Raw genomic sequence first — 16,718 nt, 5'->3', positions numbered from 1 at the left:
TAACATCATTTGGAAAATATAAAAAAAAAAAAGAAAGAAAAATTCAAAGGGGGGCTAATAATTCTGACTTCAACTGTCTGTGACGTAATATGGGTGGCACAGTGGCTCAGTGGTTAGCACTGTTGCCTCACAGCAAGAAGGTCCCTGGTTCGAGTCCTGGCTGGGCCAGTTGATATTTCTGTGTGAAGTTTGCATGTTCTCCCCGTGTTGCCATGGATTTCCTCTGGGTGTTCCCAGTTTCCCCCATAGTCCAAAGATATGCACTATAAGTGAATTGACCTTAGTGTATGATTGAGTGTATGAATGTGAGAGTGTATGGGTGTTTCACAGTACTGGGTTGCAACTGGAATGCATAAAACATTTGTCGGAATAGTAGGCAGTTCATTCCGCTGTAGCAACCCCTGATAAATAAGGGATTAAGCAGAAGGAAAATGAATGAATGAATGAATGAATGCAATATTGTTTACATGGCGGGTGTTGCATTTACGCCTTATGCTTAAATGGATTAATTGAGCGACAGGACAATATAAAAGCTATTTTGTCCTTGTGCAAGGTTTTGGGATTCATGCAGATCTCGGTTTTCCATAATGAAAGAGATTACATCACTCGCTACTGATTTTAATGACGTGTGACTCACATTAACAGTTAAAAATCAAACCAACCTGCTTAAACAGCAGACATGAGGGCACGTATCCGATTCATATCAGATAAATTTCCATATGAAGTAGGTCTAAATCTTATCTGAGAAAAATCGGAATTCATGCTATTTTTTTCAGCTTACATGTATACACGGTCCATATCCCATCTGTGCCACATGGGAGAAAAAACTAATTGGAATTAGGTCACTTGAACAATGTAGTGTAAATGCAGCCTTAGATACTTAAAAACATTTTTATTTGTTTAATAACACATTATTTAATCTTATTTCATAAAAACCACACACCTGCCGACAATGAAAACAGCTGACGTTTAGCTAGTAATAGTTATAGCATGTCCCGAGCACAGAACAGTCAGGGTACAGTATGTTAAAGTGTGTGAGAGGGACAGCTGAGATCTTCGGGAGTGTGCTGTACGCCTGTGAGCCCAAAGGCATTGTCAAGCATAAAGGGATACAAAGGTGAACAACAAACCCACTTACTAGGCATCTTAGTAATCTCTGAGTACATCAATGAAAATACAAAGATCAGCCTTAGGTATAAAGAATTCTTTATGTTGTAGTCTCATAAGGCATGCACACAAAAAGTATGCCTCATTTGAGACGTAACCCTCCAGTGGATCCAGAGAGCGTCTTGAGCTTTAAATGGAAAATGGTAGTCATGCAGTGCTCAGGCTAAATCACTGGATCGAAAACCAAAGGCTCATTTCAAGGAGCAATATCATTTTGGTAAACACCATCTTATTTGCACAGAGAAATAAACAATGCAATTTAGAGAAGAAATACAAAGCATTATTAAATAATCGTGGAATCTAAATCAATGTGCAAACTGTGCTTCGGTAATGGTCTTGTAACATCAGGTATAATATAGAAATAAATTTCTGAAAAAAAGCTAAACTATTAAACTAAGCAAAATCATTAAAGGGGAAGTATGAAAGAGTTGCTAGTGTGAACAAAGCAAATATAACACAGCAATGTATTCTGATGCATTCTGGAAACCTCATATGTTTCCCTGTGCGCTCTCTCTGACATCACAGCTCATACACCTGCAGGAGAGTTGCCAGAGGAAGGCCTGGGACTGTGCTTGTTCTTGTGATGCCATCAGCCAATCTGTGTTAGAAATTTTCCTGTGGCTCTACAGTTATTAGTCACGGCTCAAATGATTGGCTCACAAAAACGATGAGCAGAACTGAGTGACCTTCAGCAAAGATGGCCGCATGCAACTGTCCTTCTCTATACAATTAACATATAATAATAATAATGATGATGATAATAATAATAATAATGATGATGATAATAATAATAATAATAATAATAATAATGTGAACTTTAAACAGTTAAAAAAAAAAATCCTGTAAAAAAAAACTAATTGGCAATTTTACCGTAAAAGCAGCATTGTAAGATTTAGAGAGGAAAAAAAAAGAAGTTTTTTTATAGTCTCATATTATGTCATGTTTACTATATACATTTTACCAGCAACTATCCTAAAAACTGGTGATAATTAAGTGACAAAACATAAATAAAATGCATAGCTTTCTTCAGGCAGAGGTATATGGAGTATACTGTATATAGTAATACATAGTATGTGAAATTATTTATATAAAATGTCACATCCAAACCGCTGGAATTGCTCATATACCAATGTGTCATACACACAAGAAGGAGAAGCCTATAAAAAAATTAATAAATAAAAAAAAATTAAAAAAAAAAAAAAAAAAAATGTGTTTCAACAAACCACCTAAGAAAAATATAAGTCAAATTACTGATTGAATGAGCACAGCACATGACCATAATAGAACAACATACCATAAACTGCAAGTCATACCAGAAAGTTTGCTTTTTCTCGAATGAACCTATACACCCCTCAAATGTGTGTTCTCTTTCTTAAACACAAGCATTACCATGGACACAAACCAAAAAGAATAGTTAAAGCCAGAGGTTTTTCTTCTTTTCTTTCATTTGTCCTTTCTTGAGACGCATATTAATTGTCCATTTAGTTACTGATGAATGCTTTTAATTTAACTTAGTATAGTCTTACATTTGTGCACATTTGCAGCAGAAAAATGATTTGTTTTTTCAATTGAAATTTATATAAAATAATAATAAAAATCCTTTATTTTACATTGTTTTATTTTTTATAATGTTAATTTTTCACTGTTGGTTTGTAGCAGAAACTCATTATGTAATTCATTATTATTATAATTATTATTATTATCATGATCAGGGATGCTCCGATCAGATACAGATTACTGAAGAATACTGATACTCTGTCATGGTGATAGGCTGATACAGAATACCGATTCTGATGCTTTAAGCTTTATAATGCACAGAGCACAGTTTCCCTCTAATTATAATACTTAAGTGAAGATCTCTATTTACCTAAGAGAATAAATTAAGTATGCTGCATATGATACCTTAAACACGTCTCTTATTATAACCATTTAGGTGTGGACATGTCATGGAAAGAAGCAGCTTTACAGAAATTAATAGATAGCACAGATAAAAAAATTGGTAAGAAAAATGACTAACAATGCAATTTGAAAATAACATGACTTGATGAAAAAAAAGTTTGGAGCACATATTTGATGCATAATTTAAAATGCATACTTATAAAAATATTACTTTTTTATTAAAAGGAAATATAAACTACTGTTTATTGCAATAAGAAAATTACAAGAAGTTATATTACAGAATATTCATGTAAAAAAAAAAATTTAAATGCATCTAACTACTCCAGCCAGCTTTTGGTGAACTTGCATTGTCAAAAACACAGAACTTTTAGTTCTTATATGTAAAAAGGTCTAAATACAACCTAGGTCATTCAATTTTTTTGTTTATCACCAACTAACACAAACACTTGCAATCAGTTCATGAGATCAGCGAGCACAGATCACATCATTAAATGTGATTATCGGCCAATACCAATCTCCGGCCGATCGATCAGAGCATCCCTAATTATTATTAACATTTCTTATTAAACATTAATTTTAGAATTATTGCACTAATTACAACAAGTCATTACAGAATTAGTTTGAGTGTTGTTGCTGGTTTTTCTAGTCCTAACTGGTGCCGTTTTTAAACACAATAAATCTGCTAATACTCATTTAGTACTGGTGCTCATTTATTTTTGGTGGGTGAAAAAAAATGTGCATGCTGGAAAAACACAACACTAAAATAGCACAACTAACAAAACAATTAGCAATGTTTCCTCTTTTAAGTTTGGTCATGTGTACTTGGTGATGTTTGAGAACACAATCATCTTCTACAATTCTGTAAGGTCATTGAACAAAAACAACAATTGAGAGTATGTGATTGAGATTGGTATGCTGGTTTAAAACAGCTATCAAATCATGTAATATGTTGACAAAAAAAAAATAAAAAACATCAATTTATTGATGTGCTTCAAAGAATTTGTTCCACAAATGTGTTTCCATTGTAGTTTATTAACAGATCCGATTACTGGATAAAATAATTGTTTGATAAAATAATTGTTATGTATGGAGCCAGGTCTGTCTCAAAAATAATACATTTACAAAATATAATTCATACAACCACAACACAATTCACATTTATAAAATCCAATTTGTAAATTCAAAACACGATTCAAAAATACACAAATCCAATTTGTAAATTCAAAACACGATTCGTAAATACACAAATCCAATTCGTAAATTCAAAACACGATTCGTAAATACACAAATCCAATTAGTAAATTCAAAACACGATTCAAAAATACACAAATCCAATTCGTAAACTCAAAACACGATTCATAAATACACAAACCTAATTAGCAAATTCATAACACGATTCATAAATAGACAAGTTCAATTCGTAAATTCCAAACACGAAATCAAAAATACACAAATCCAAGTCATAAATTCAAAACACGATTCATAAATAGAAAAGTCCAAGTCATAAATTCAAAACACGATTCATAAATAGACAAGTCCAATTCGTTAATTCAAAACACGATTCGTAAATACACAAATCCAATTCGTAAATTCAAAACAAGATTCATCAATACACAAATCCAATTCGTAAATTCCAAACACAAAATCAAAAATACACAAATCCAAGTCGTAAACTCAAAACACGATTCGTAAATACACAAATCCAAGTCAGAAATTCAAAACACGATTCAAAAATACACAGATCTAATTCGTAAATTCAATACACAATTTATAATGTACACAAATCCAATTGATTTGGCAAAAACATTTTTTTTACTTGTGAATTCACGAAATGGGTATAGCATTTATGAATTGTTTTGAATTTACAAATTGGATTTTGTAAATGTGAATTGTTCTGTGCATGTATGAATTATACATCTTGCAAATTTATTATTTTTGAGACTGATCTGGCTCCATAGTTATGCATATTTTTAAAATGTATGCAGAACCATGATGTATATATGGATGAAAACTTTGCTATTGACACAGACACCACGAAAATACTAATGAGGACAAAAACCTATTTTTGAGAAACCTACAGATTTAAATATCCTAGATTAATTGTCAACCCAACGTAAAATGTGGAGTGAGAAAATCCATGATTCTGTTTACCCAAGGTTTAGAATGACCCAGGATTAACCTTTTCAGAATGAAAAGCTCTAATGACTTCAACACATCCATAAACCTCCTTGGCTCAAATAAACAGATGGCAATTGTGTTAGTTACTGCCAGGGATGTTGCTATACTGCTACCAGTGCTAGAAATAAAATCCCCTTCTATCCTCAGTTTTCCCCTTTAATAAGGACAAAAATTGTTCTCTACAAGACGCGATAGGTGGTGCAACGTTAAAGCACATGTGTTTTAGCCAAAGCCTCAGGCAAGGTGCCACAGAGGACACATAGAAAGAGGATTCACATTAAGTCACCATTCCTTCCATGTGGCAATTGCACCTAAGGGACAGTTATCACCTAGTGAACAATGAAGCCACTCATCAAATAAACTAAGTCTTGGTTCAGAATTCAGGAAATGCAGTTGAACACTAAGATGATGTGCTTTGGATTTGTTTGGGTTATTGTGCACCTGTACACTGCAGTCCATGTACTGTATATGGCTGATATAATGGCATGCTGTCTCACCCACTTGCTCAACATGGCCGGCTTCTGCTGCGCGTCCCATTACTGACACCATGCCGGGAGGACCTGTCGCCCGTCCACAGTCAGCTGCACAAGGGATAACGTTTCAACCTCCTAATGCTCCTAACAAGCATGTTCCCCTTGCAACAGTGTCAATACCCATCCCCAAAGTCACCTCTCCAGACGTGCCTTCCACCAGGAAACACACCGAGTGAGCACAATTATCCGTTTTCATGTCTTATTGGAAACAGGATATGACGAGATATCACTTTGCAGAACATACTCGCTCCAAATGGCACAACGACAGGTTGTCATCAACCACTGAACTAACAGGGAAACAATCACAATGCCAAATACTCATGTCAGACTTTATAGGTTGTTTAATCAAGGCTTCTCAGCAGCAAGTGACACAAACACAGGCCCGGTTGTGTTTTAACAACTTCCATTCAAAGAGGCTGAACTACAGTGTCAGTTTCAGGTATTCTCTGTTTTGCTGGAACACTTGTACATGTTGCTAATTAAATGGTAATGAGGATTGCGACTTCACAGACGTCATTAACCCTTCACATTTAAATAAATAAAACCTTCAACACAGTCTCATCCGAATGAAAGGATCATGTATTCATAACAACTACTCACACAAAACAAGCAAAAGTTGTATGACAACCCACCTAATCTGGGTTTTCAGTCATTCCCAGATAGATATCTTGATCCGTACTATTCTGCAGGTTTTACCAAATTAAATTTAAGACATTAAGACATTTTTAGGACCCTTATGAATGAAATTTAAAACTTATACAGGGCTAAATGCTAAGGATGTTTTTTCAAATATCCCAGTTAGAAATGATTTTCACTTGCCCTATTAAAAATGATTTAAATTTAATACATTGAATATATTTTATTGAATATAACATATTGAAGAATAATTTTTTTTTTGAGTATTTTATTATTCATTTTCAAATATATCCACCCATAAACCCTATAATCCAGGGGTCTCATTTACGGCCCACCCTCCTCCTCCCTTCAGGTCACAACTGACATCAAAAATATACGAGATGTACATTGAATGTTAATACGGCCCTCCTATGAATTGTCAGTCACTGAAATGGCACCCCTCCAATTTGAGTTTGAGACCCCTGCTATAACCCTTACCAAGAATAGAACAAAACATTGATGTAAATTACTTCAGTCTACAATAATAATAATTTAATAATAAAAAACATCATCAGTCCTTTTTATATACATTTAAATATACATACAGATCAGTAATAAGTCTCCAGAGGAGTGAATAATACTTTTCCATTTACACTGGACTGCTGCCAATCCATCAATGATGATACATACTGTAGAACATAAGCCACACTTTTGTTACAATTACACAGTGTGCCTCACTGAGTCCATTTTGAGTGCCTAATGGAAGCCATCACATTACTTTTAAATTAAATAAATGTGAGAAAGTAATTCCTATATTCTGTACATTCGAGAGCAACAGGTCTGGGTTGTTTAAGAATGACATCCAAACAGTAAAAATGTGTTTGTACCGTATTAATGTGGATAGCTGTTAGTTAATGATTATCTTTGTCCCTACATGACCGTGTCATTATTAATGTGCTGGATGGGTTTTAATTTTGAGCACAAAAATCATACTTTTAAAAGCCTAAAATTATTATGATAATCAGCCTGACCAATCAAGAAACCATTACACCAAAGGATTTCTGCAATATTGTTTCAAACTATTTATATGGGTTGAATTTAATCAAATCAAATTTAGTAATGGTAAACTTAATTTGTTTATTTGTTTACAACCACTTAACTTGCCTACATTTCAGTCTAGGTATATCAAGTAATTCATACAAGCTGCTATATTGCCTTCCAGACCAACCGACGTATAAATACAAACTGTTTAATAGCCAAGTTCATAATTGCATCTAGTGTCTCAGTGGCTTGTTTACAAGGTTACAGAAGGGATCCGGTAAACGTTTAAAAGGATTACCAGTTGACTGATTGCGTAAAGATTAACACATAGGCCTATCTCTAACTCTTGATTTATATCAAGTCTAGGTCTGAATTTTGCCACCAATAATCCACGGACATAAAATGTCACAGAATGCAAAATTAATAGAAGAAAACAGGGCAAATCCATATTCACAGCAACGTCATGGGTTGTTTACCCATTCAAATAAGAGGCCTATAAGACAGGCTGTAATTTGTTCACACTGTTACAGTGTATTTACGAATCTCTTGATTCCTTTTAAGCTTAAATGTGCAAATGCTGTCATGTGAATCATCATCTGTCTTGTGAATCATCCCGAGCAGCTTAATTATATTGACTGCTGTTTGCTGCAATACTGTCACGCAGATCCAACGTATTCACAACAACGAATCACTTTTATCAATGCCAATCCACTGCCATCCAAATGTCATCTAGTTATTAACATAGCAGCAAAGCACGCAGATAACACAAACATTTAATTCCAGCTAACGGTGCTTTTGGTGGAGAGGGGTTAAGATGCGTTACCTTGTTTTTGATGTTACAATGGCAGCAGACAGTCCACAGGTACTTGAGGGTCCTCCACAGGAGGATGATGAAGAGACCCCCGAAGAACGTCACCATGGATGAGGCGAGGAAAGCCCACCACATGCGCTGACCATTGTTGTCACAGGGTACGTCTGGTGTGAACGGGATGATCACGTCCATCTTCGATATAGAGACAGAAGAGTCCGGATTTTTATTAAAATTGATATTATTACTCATTCTAGAGCTGCTGCTGCCATAGGATCCGTTGCCATCTGCCACAGCTAGCATTGAGAAGCTTTGGAGAGCTCCTGCCAGCGCCCCCAACCCCAGCCATCAGCCATATTGCTTCAAATATCCCTCTCCTTTCTTCTCTGTGTTTCTATCCACGTCTGCTCAGAATAAATATTATTTTTGTGCGAGAAACGCAGCAGCTTGGAGAGGGTGAGGAGAAATCGCGCGTCCGATGCCCCTCAGCGCGAGACATTTAAATCCGCATTAATGACGACTTCATATTTTCATTTTGGAAGGGCTTTCCTCGTCTTTTTCCATATCTTTGAAATTAAATGCTCTCTAATGCCAATATTCGCGTCGTTTCTGACAGTTTCGGTAAGAAAGCAGAGGAATCGTGACAGAAAAGCGGACAGACAAACGGCTCTCTTCAGGCAGCCTGTGTACGTCTAAGCGCTCTGTCGTCCATCCAGTGACAGCGGTGTCTAATCGATATTTCTCTCATAAACGCCAGCTTAATCAATGTGTCCAAAGCTGTTCAGCTGTGAACCAAGCTGCTCTTTGTAGTCGTGCGAAGCTCGGTGGAAGGTGCCGTTCAAATATCGGCGTTTCGGCGATTATTCCGCTCTCAATGACACGTCGCTGTCCCCATTCACTTTCCTCAGCTGATCCACTCAGTCCGTCAGATCTGCTCCACAGATTGTTGGGGAGATTTACAGGTAGGAGGGCGGAGCCAAACCGTTATAATAAAGAAGGTCGAAGCGCCTGAAAGAAAGAGCATAAGGACATTATTTTTATTAAGCCTATATCACCACATCAACAAGCATCTTCGTATTTATAAAACATTATAAACGGTCTAATAACATTTATACGTAAAACACAACTGCACATGTATCTGGTGTTTATTTGCAATGTTTTAAAAACAATCAAAAGCATGACCGCAGTCTTTGATTTTAAGCAACTTGCTTTGAATGAACTTAACTAACAGTTACATAAAAGATAGTTCAATATACCGGATATATTAATGTTTACCTGTCAAAACGGACCATAAATTCGCATATTTCTTCTCCGTCAAACGAATGTTGCAAAGCCGCCAAAGCAGCAGCGTGTTGTTTAATCAACGCATCACCTGCAAACCTGGGCTGGAGTAGAAAATTTGCAATTTATGTGTGGAATGGAGGCAGAAAATCCCATTCTTCCTTTTAAACGACTGAAAACGCGCCGTTGAAACTCCAGTCCGCGTTTTATGTAAGTTATTTTAAACGACCGAAAACAGATTAAAACTTCAGAAAATCAAACGATTCCGATAATACGCGCGATATGGTAAATTTATAATAAGTATATTTTAGAGCAGTGAAGTGTACCTATCGGATTCCCGTTTTTGTTTTTTGTTTTTGTCAGTGTGTATTTACGTCACGCCATTAAATAAAGTGGAAATACAAAAGAGTTCCTTACACTGATTCGCATTTTTTTCAGTATAAAAACAGGAAAAAACTTTTGGAATAGTTTATATCTTCATAAAGGGAATTACATTGTTTCTTCCAGTTCCTTTCAATTACAACATATCATTTGTTAGGCTAATGTAAGAGTAAAACTAACAGAGAACTACATTATACATTCATTCATTTTCTCTTCGGCTTAGTCCCTTTATTAATCTGGGGTCGCCACAGCGGAATGAACCGCCAACTTATCCAGCATATGTTTTTACACGGATGCCCTTTCAGCTGCAACCCATCACTGGGAAACATCCATACACACTCATTCACACAAATACACTATGGACAATTTAGCCTATTCAATTCTCCTATAGACATGTCTTTGGACTTGTGGGGGAAACCAGAGCACCCAGAGGAAACCCACGCGAACGTGCAAACTCCACACAGAAAGGCCAACTGACCCAGCTGAGGCTCGAACCAGCGACCTTCTTGCTGTGAGGTGAACATGACACACAATGCTCCACCGTGCAGCCAAAGTCCTGGAATAATAGATATTATATATTGGTCTTGGAATATTACGATACTTATTTAGAAAATATCATACATAAGTCCTCCTTTCCTCTTGTTGTGTTTATGTTATTTATTTTTATTTATTTATTTTATTATTTATCTTTCTTATTTAATTATTCCTTTCCTTATTGATTTATTTATTTATTCATTTTTGTTTATTTTTCTTCCTTTATTTTATTTTATTTTTTTCTTCTATTTCAACATTTTTAAATTGAAATTAATGTATTTATTAAATCTCTTCAATCGGTTAAAAACAAGAAAAGTAATTGATTCTTGCAATATTACGATAATATTACGATAATTACATAGAAAATATCCCCTTGCTGTTATTATTTTTCTTCATCCTTAGTTATTTAATTCTTTCCTTATTTATTTATTAATTTCTTCCTTATTTATTTTTCCTCATTTCCTCTTGCTGCATTTATTTTTCTTCCTTCTTACAGCATTTATTTATTCCTTTTCTTAATTATTTTTTTCCTTTTTATTTATTTATTCCTTTCCTTATTTATTTCTTCCTTCTTATATATTTTTCTTCATTTATTTATTTTATTTTCCTTTTTTTCACATTTTTAAATTGAAATTGATGTATTTATTAAATCTCTTCAATTGGTTAAAAACAACAAAAGTAATAGATTCTTGCAATATTACTATAATTATTTAGAAAATAGCACAGCTACATAAGTCCTTCGCTCCTCTTGCTTTATTTGTTATTTTTATTTATTTTGTTGTTTTTATTTCTTTTTTTACTGTTTTATGTGTATATATAATTTCATTTAAATTGCTCTGTTAAGTTGTTATCATTGTTACCACTGGCTCGATTTTTCTATGTTTGTTATTGAAGCATCATGAAAAAATAGTTCACTTGTGCAAAATAAGCGTTAGTTAGATTCTCACTTACATGAGGCTTCATTGTCCAAATATTAAACAAAGTGTAGCAATAATTAAAAATTAAATGTGTCGAATTAGATATTAAAATTTAATTTATCTTGCAAATGTGAACATGTATGCGTTTAGCCAGACCTTTTGTGTTTTTGTGAAGGGAAGTATTTAAATCCTACATTATATTCATTTTGATGTCATATTATACGTTAGCTAGGGCTTCACAATATTGGAAAAATCTAACATTGCGAATATTGCGATATTTTTCTCTGCGATTTATATTGCGATATGAAAACAATTTCACTAGATGACTTCACTATTTGAAAAGCTATTCATTTAGATTGATGGGGATGATTTTGTAGGCGAGTGAATCATGTATATGTCTATAAATTATTTTATAAATATATATATTTTATATTATTTATTATATAGATATTTCCCAGTGATAGGTTGCAGCTGGAAGGGGATCCACTGCGTAAAACATATGATGGATTAATAAAGGGACTGAGCCAACAAGAAAATTAATGAATGAATTATTTATAACTGTAGTTAGTTTGTTTGTTATATAAACACAATGGAGCAAAGATTGCATGACAATTCGTGGTTTTTTGAGGAATCTAACAGTATTCAGGTAAATAAATTGAATAATTAAATGTAAAATAACGGTTAAAGTCTTTATCATTTAAATCATTCAATTTGAAAAAATCTTTATTTGTTACAAACCATACAATTTCTTGTGCCTGAATACTTTAAAATATCTTAAAATGCTCATACTGTTAAGGAAATTAATAAAAAATGCATACAAATGACAAAACTTTCAATATATTATGGTTCAATTCTGCCGTGACTCCACAAATCTTGTGTGCTTAACTTGTGGTTTCTGTTCAACTATAAACTCAACATTGCATTTTTGCGATATTATTGCGATATCGATGCTGAAACGGTATATTGTGCAGCCCTAACATTAACCATTTTCCCTCTGTTTGTCTATGTTGTGATAGTGATCATTTCATCATTTTAATCTAAAATTGTCACAGATCAGAGGTGTCTGGGTGACTTAAAAAAAACTAAACACAAAAATGTTTAATTTTAAAAAGCTTTACAAATGTTTCTGGCATGATTTGGTGGTAGGCTAATCTGATCTTATTGGGACTCTTTTAAATGGTGTTAAGATTAGAGATACAGCTGAATATTAGCTCACCCTTTTCTTTGTCTAAACCTGTTTGACTCATACTCTCGGTTGAACATAAAAAAAGACCCCCCCCCCCCCCCCCCCCAATACCAGCCCAAGCTCATTCTGAAAATGTACCTCTATATACATTTTTGGAGTGCGCAAAATATGTCCCAGGAGCTATGTTTTTTTTGCAGTTTTTGTTTTCACAAATCCACCAGAGGCCACTGTGTATGCTTTTTCAGATCTCAAATTTCTCTCGCGAGTGCTATTGGATGCCGCTGTCGACTAACTCACTGACCGATTGACTGACCCACCCTCCTCCTTTCCTAAACCCAACCAATAGTATTTTCAAAAGCACCGACTGTCCCGCCCACTCACTTCCCTAAACCTAACTGACCGTTTTAAAAAGCAATGCAGAAAAAGAAAAGCCCTCGCCTGATTTTTACCACATTTTCACTCTGTAATTTACTTGTTTATTTTATTTTTTGGATTCTGTTTTTGTCTTACCTGCTTTCTGGAACCGTTCTTCACCGGACTCAAACCCTGTCGTCGTGGTAAACTCCTCTCTGCGTCTCAAGTCCATCGTTGTACATGGCGAGCTAACTCAACAAACTGTTAACAGTAGGAAAGCCGTCCATACAGAGGTAAGCGGTCAGCTGTAAACGAGAAAAGGAACGGCGTCATACCGCCCCGTAGCATTTGTTTTAAAGACAAAATGCAGCCATACCTACTTCTGACTACATAATTCATGATCTCCAGAAACGTATATAAGGCTACGTTTTCAGAATGAGCATATGAGGTGGGAACCGGCAGACGTTCAACAACTTTAAGCATAAGGTAAACGCAAAACAACAGTTTCCATCTGGAGCTCTTTCACGGGACTTGACACTTGTAAACACTCCCTCCAACGGGTTTGCGTGGCTCTTGGTCCCGCCCACACTCTTTAGCGCTACCAAGCCAACCAATCACAGAGCTTGCACTAAGCATCATTGTGACGTGAAGTTAAATTTTTTGGTGCGCATGAGTGTCGGTGTCAGCCACGGCGAGGGCTATGGGACAGCGCAAAGGCTGCGTCGGACTATATGTGTGCGCTTGACGCAGAAGTATAAATCAGCCATTGTCTGTAACATCCGGCTTTTCCTATATGAAAGTCAATGGGTAAAGGCTGATTTATACTTTTGCATCAAACGCACGCGTATGGTATGCCGCAGCCTTCACGTGGTCACATAGTCCTCCTCGTGACTGACGCCGAAACGCACTTCTCAAAAAACGTAACTACACATCACACCTATGCGTAGCACAAGCTCTGGGTTTGGTCGGCTTGGTAGCTGTGTCGAGTGTGGGGGGTGCTAAGAGCTGCAAGCCCGATAGAGCGAGTGTTTACAAGTGTCGAGTCCCGTGAAGTAGCTCCAGATGGAAACTTTTGTTTTGTGTTTACTTTATGATTAAAGTTGTTGCACGTCTGCTGGTTCCTGCCTCTGAATGAGAGAATTTTACTGCTACTTGTACATTGTTGTAGCGATCAGAAAAAACAGAACACCCGCGAAGAAACTCAATACAGAGGACATAACATAACCTACTGCCCGCTAGTGTTTCAAAGGTGTTATTGCAGAGCAACACAAACAGCACGCAGAAGTATAAATGCATGACTACGCACCAGGATCGCTTGATGCAGAAGTAAACCAGCCTTTTACAGGTGGGTAGTAACGAGTTACATTTACTTCGTTACATTTACTTGAGTAAAATTATTGGGTAATGTGTACTTTTTGAGTACATTTGTGTACTATTTGAGTACATAAATATGTGTACTTTTACTCTTACTCAAGTAAATTATTTGAGAAAAATCAGTACTCTTACTTCACAACATTTGGCGGTGTTCCTCCGTTACGGTTAAATGATAATAAATATGATCCATATGACTTGTTTGCAAATATCGTGAGGTGCCGCATTGGAGAGGTTGTGTCACGAGAGGGTGCTATAGAGACGCGTCTCCCACTTTTGATTAAAGTGTGCACGCCTATGTTAGAATAATGGCTGAAATATTGGAAGACGTGCGAGTTTATACTGCTGTCCTGCCATGTCGCCATCTTCGATTCCGAGAAGAACTGTCACGCTGTCTGTACAGTGAGTTTATCGGACCAGGGGTCTGTTCTTCGTACGTGGATTACTCAATTAGCTGGATTTGGTTATTGACGATTTGACACAATCCAGGATCGTTTCGTTCATCAAAACTGATCCGAGAGTTGTTGTCATAGCAACAGTTCTGGTAGCTCTAACTTGCTAGGGAGCAGGCTGATTTCATATAAACAGGATTGGATCAGGTCAGTTCAAGCAAAGATAATACTGAAAGTATGTACCAAATGCTGATATTTTCTTACAGTAGTTATATACACTTGGGAAAATGGTAAATATATTTTTAACTATATATATATATATATATATATATATATATATATATATATATATATATATATATATATTATATATATATATATATATATATATATATAAGTTAAAATATATATATTAACAAAACATTTTCTATAAGCCTTAAATACTAGTCAATACACATTTGTATTGTGGCCTTAAGAAATTAATGGCAGGAAAATGAAATGCACAAATGGTTACATAACATACTCAAAAAGGATGTTAAAGAGAAGTAAAATTTTTCATTACAATAAAAGGGAGGGTGGCATGTGTAATTTAATGAACTAACAAATTTTCTTATTATTTATTTTTTCTTTTCTTATCTAATTCTTATCTTATATTTATTTATTTCGTTGACCTCCAGCTCCGCCTCTGTAAAGAGCGTCGCCCTTTTTTCTCACCGTGACTTTCCATTGTGACTCGTGAATTCGGCGATCTACTGAAAATGCCTTCAGGTATGCGCTGTGTTTAAAATGTGTTAGTTCATTAAATTACACATGCCACCCTCACGTTTATTGTAATGAAAAATTGAACTTCTCTTTAACATCCTTTTTGAGTATGTTTGAGTATGTTATGTTATGTATATTTCTTATTTATTTCTGCTTGGGTCACTGAGGTTTCCTCTGGGTCAGGCTGCTGGTAGGGTGTCATCATATAAGGCAGAATTGGGCATCCTTTGTCCTCCAGCAAGTAACAATACGGTGCCCAGTAATGATTTAATTGTATAATACAAATATAGTAAAAAAAGTCATAGTGTTTTTTACTTTGTATTTCTCATTGTATTTGTTTTTCTTACTGTATTTGTATTGTACACTTGAATCATTACTTCCTGAAAATCAGCCATTTAGCCTCAACATAGTGATGAGGTGGGGTCATCATCACTTATAAACTAGTTAGTGGAAGCAGTAATGAGTTTAATAGACCTTTTTCACAGCGGAATTGGAAACAAAAACGAAGCAACCTCTGAAGCAATGTTTCGCTTTTTCCAGTTTCGTTAACAGTCGCAGAAACATGACAGCCTCAGGACATTGGATGACCTTTTCACTGTCAACTTTGCCGTAATTTGGACAAGAACATGTTGTTCGCTTGGTTAATGTGTAAAACTGACGTAGCCAAAATAAATCAGCATTTAAAAGGAATTTGTGCAGAAAATGTGTCTTACACGAAGCGTTTGCAACTTTAGGTTGCAGAAAGGTGCGCAGCCAACAGCATAAGATCTGCTAACTCAAGCCATTCGTTAGCAAAAATAACTATTTAACATCCAGCAGGATTAGTTTTATGTTAGTATTTGTCCGTAAGCTGTGCTAACCCCCTTCTTGCTTTGTATTCAGGGTCAGATACGGGCGAGTTGCTATCGGTCAATGCGAAAGAACGAGGAGCCCCATAATGACAGGTTGCTTAATGCTCATAAGGTTTACTCAAGTCTGGAAACATAATTTAGTTCCAACTCACTGGAAAAAATAAAGATATTTGTTGTGTTTAGTGTTTGAATACGATTCTATTAAAGCACTTCAGTTTTCCACTAATTACTAAATTTTTACATTTTAAAGCAAATATCTTCAAAACAGTCCGTCTGTAGCGTATAGGCTGTGTTTCTGAATCTTCAGGTTAAAGTTAGTTCATGTTCCAGTTCATTTTGTTCATCTGTTTTGAATGTTTTTATTATTTATTTAAAGAACAGCAAATAACATTTTACAACCCAAAAAATATACACGCCATGGGGTAATTATAAGTAAAATACAAATATA

At 35.3% G+C, this 16,718-nt stretch overlaps 1 protein-coding gene across 1 annotated transcript in view; it reads right to left on the bottom strand.

Moving 5' to 3' along the window:
- The window catches only part of kcnma1a (potassium large conductance calcium-activated channel, subfamily M, alpha member 1a), a 379,548-nt gene extending 370,386 nt beyond the window's left edge, over positions 1-9,162 (bottom strand). Inside the window, 1 exon segment of the mRNA XM_056471109.1 lies at positions 8,257-9,162. Coding sequence (XP_056327084.1) covers positions 8,257-8,544 — 288 coding nt within the window. The 5' untranslated portion in view covers positions 8,545-9,162.
- Positions 9,163-16,718: the final 7,556 nt, after the last annotated feature.

Source organism: Danio aesculapii, chromosome 13 (genome assembly GCF_903798145.1).
Source record: "Danio aesculapii chromosome 13, fDanAes4.1, whole genome shotgun sequence".
Classification (NCBI taxonomy): Eukaryota; Metazoa; Chordata; class Actinopteri; order Cypriniformes; family Danionidae; genus Danio; species Danio aesculapii.
The sequence above is the reverse complement of the archived record's forward strand: the minus strand, read 5'-3'. Positions and strand labels throughout refer to the sequence as shown.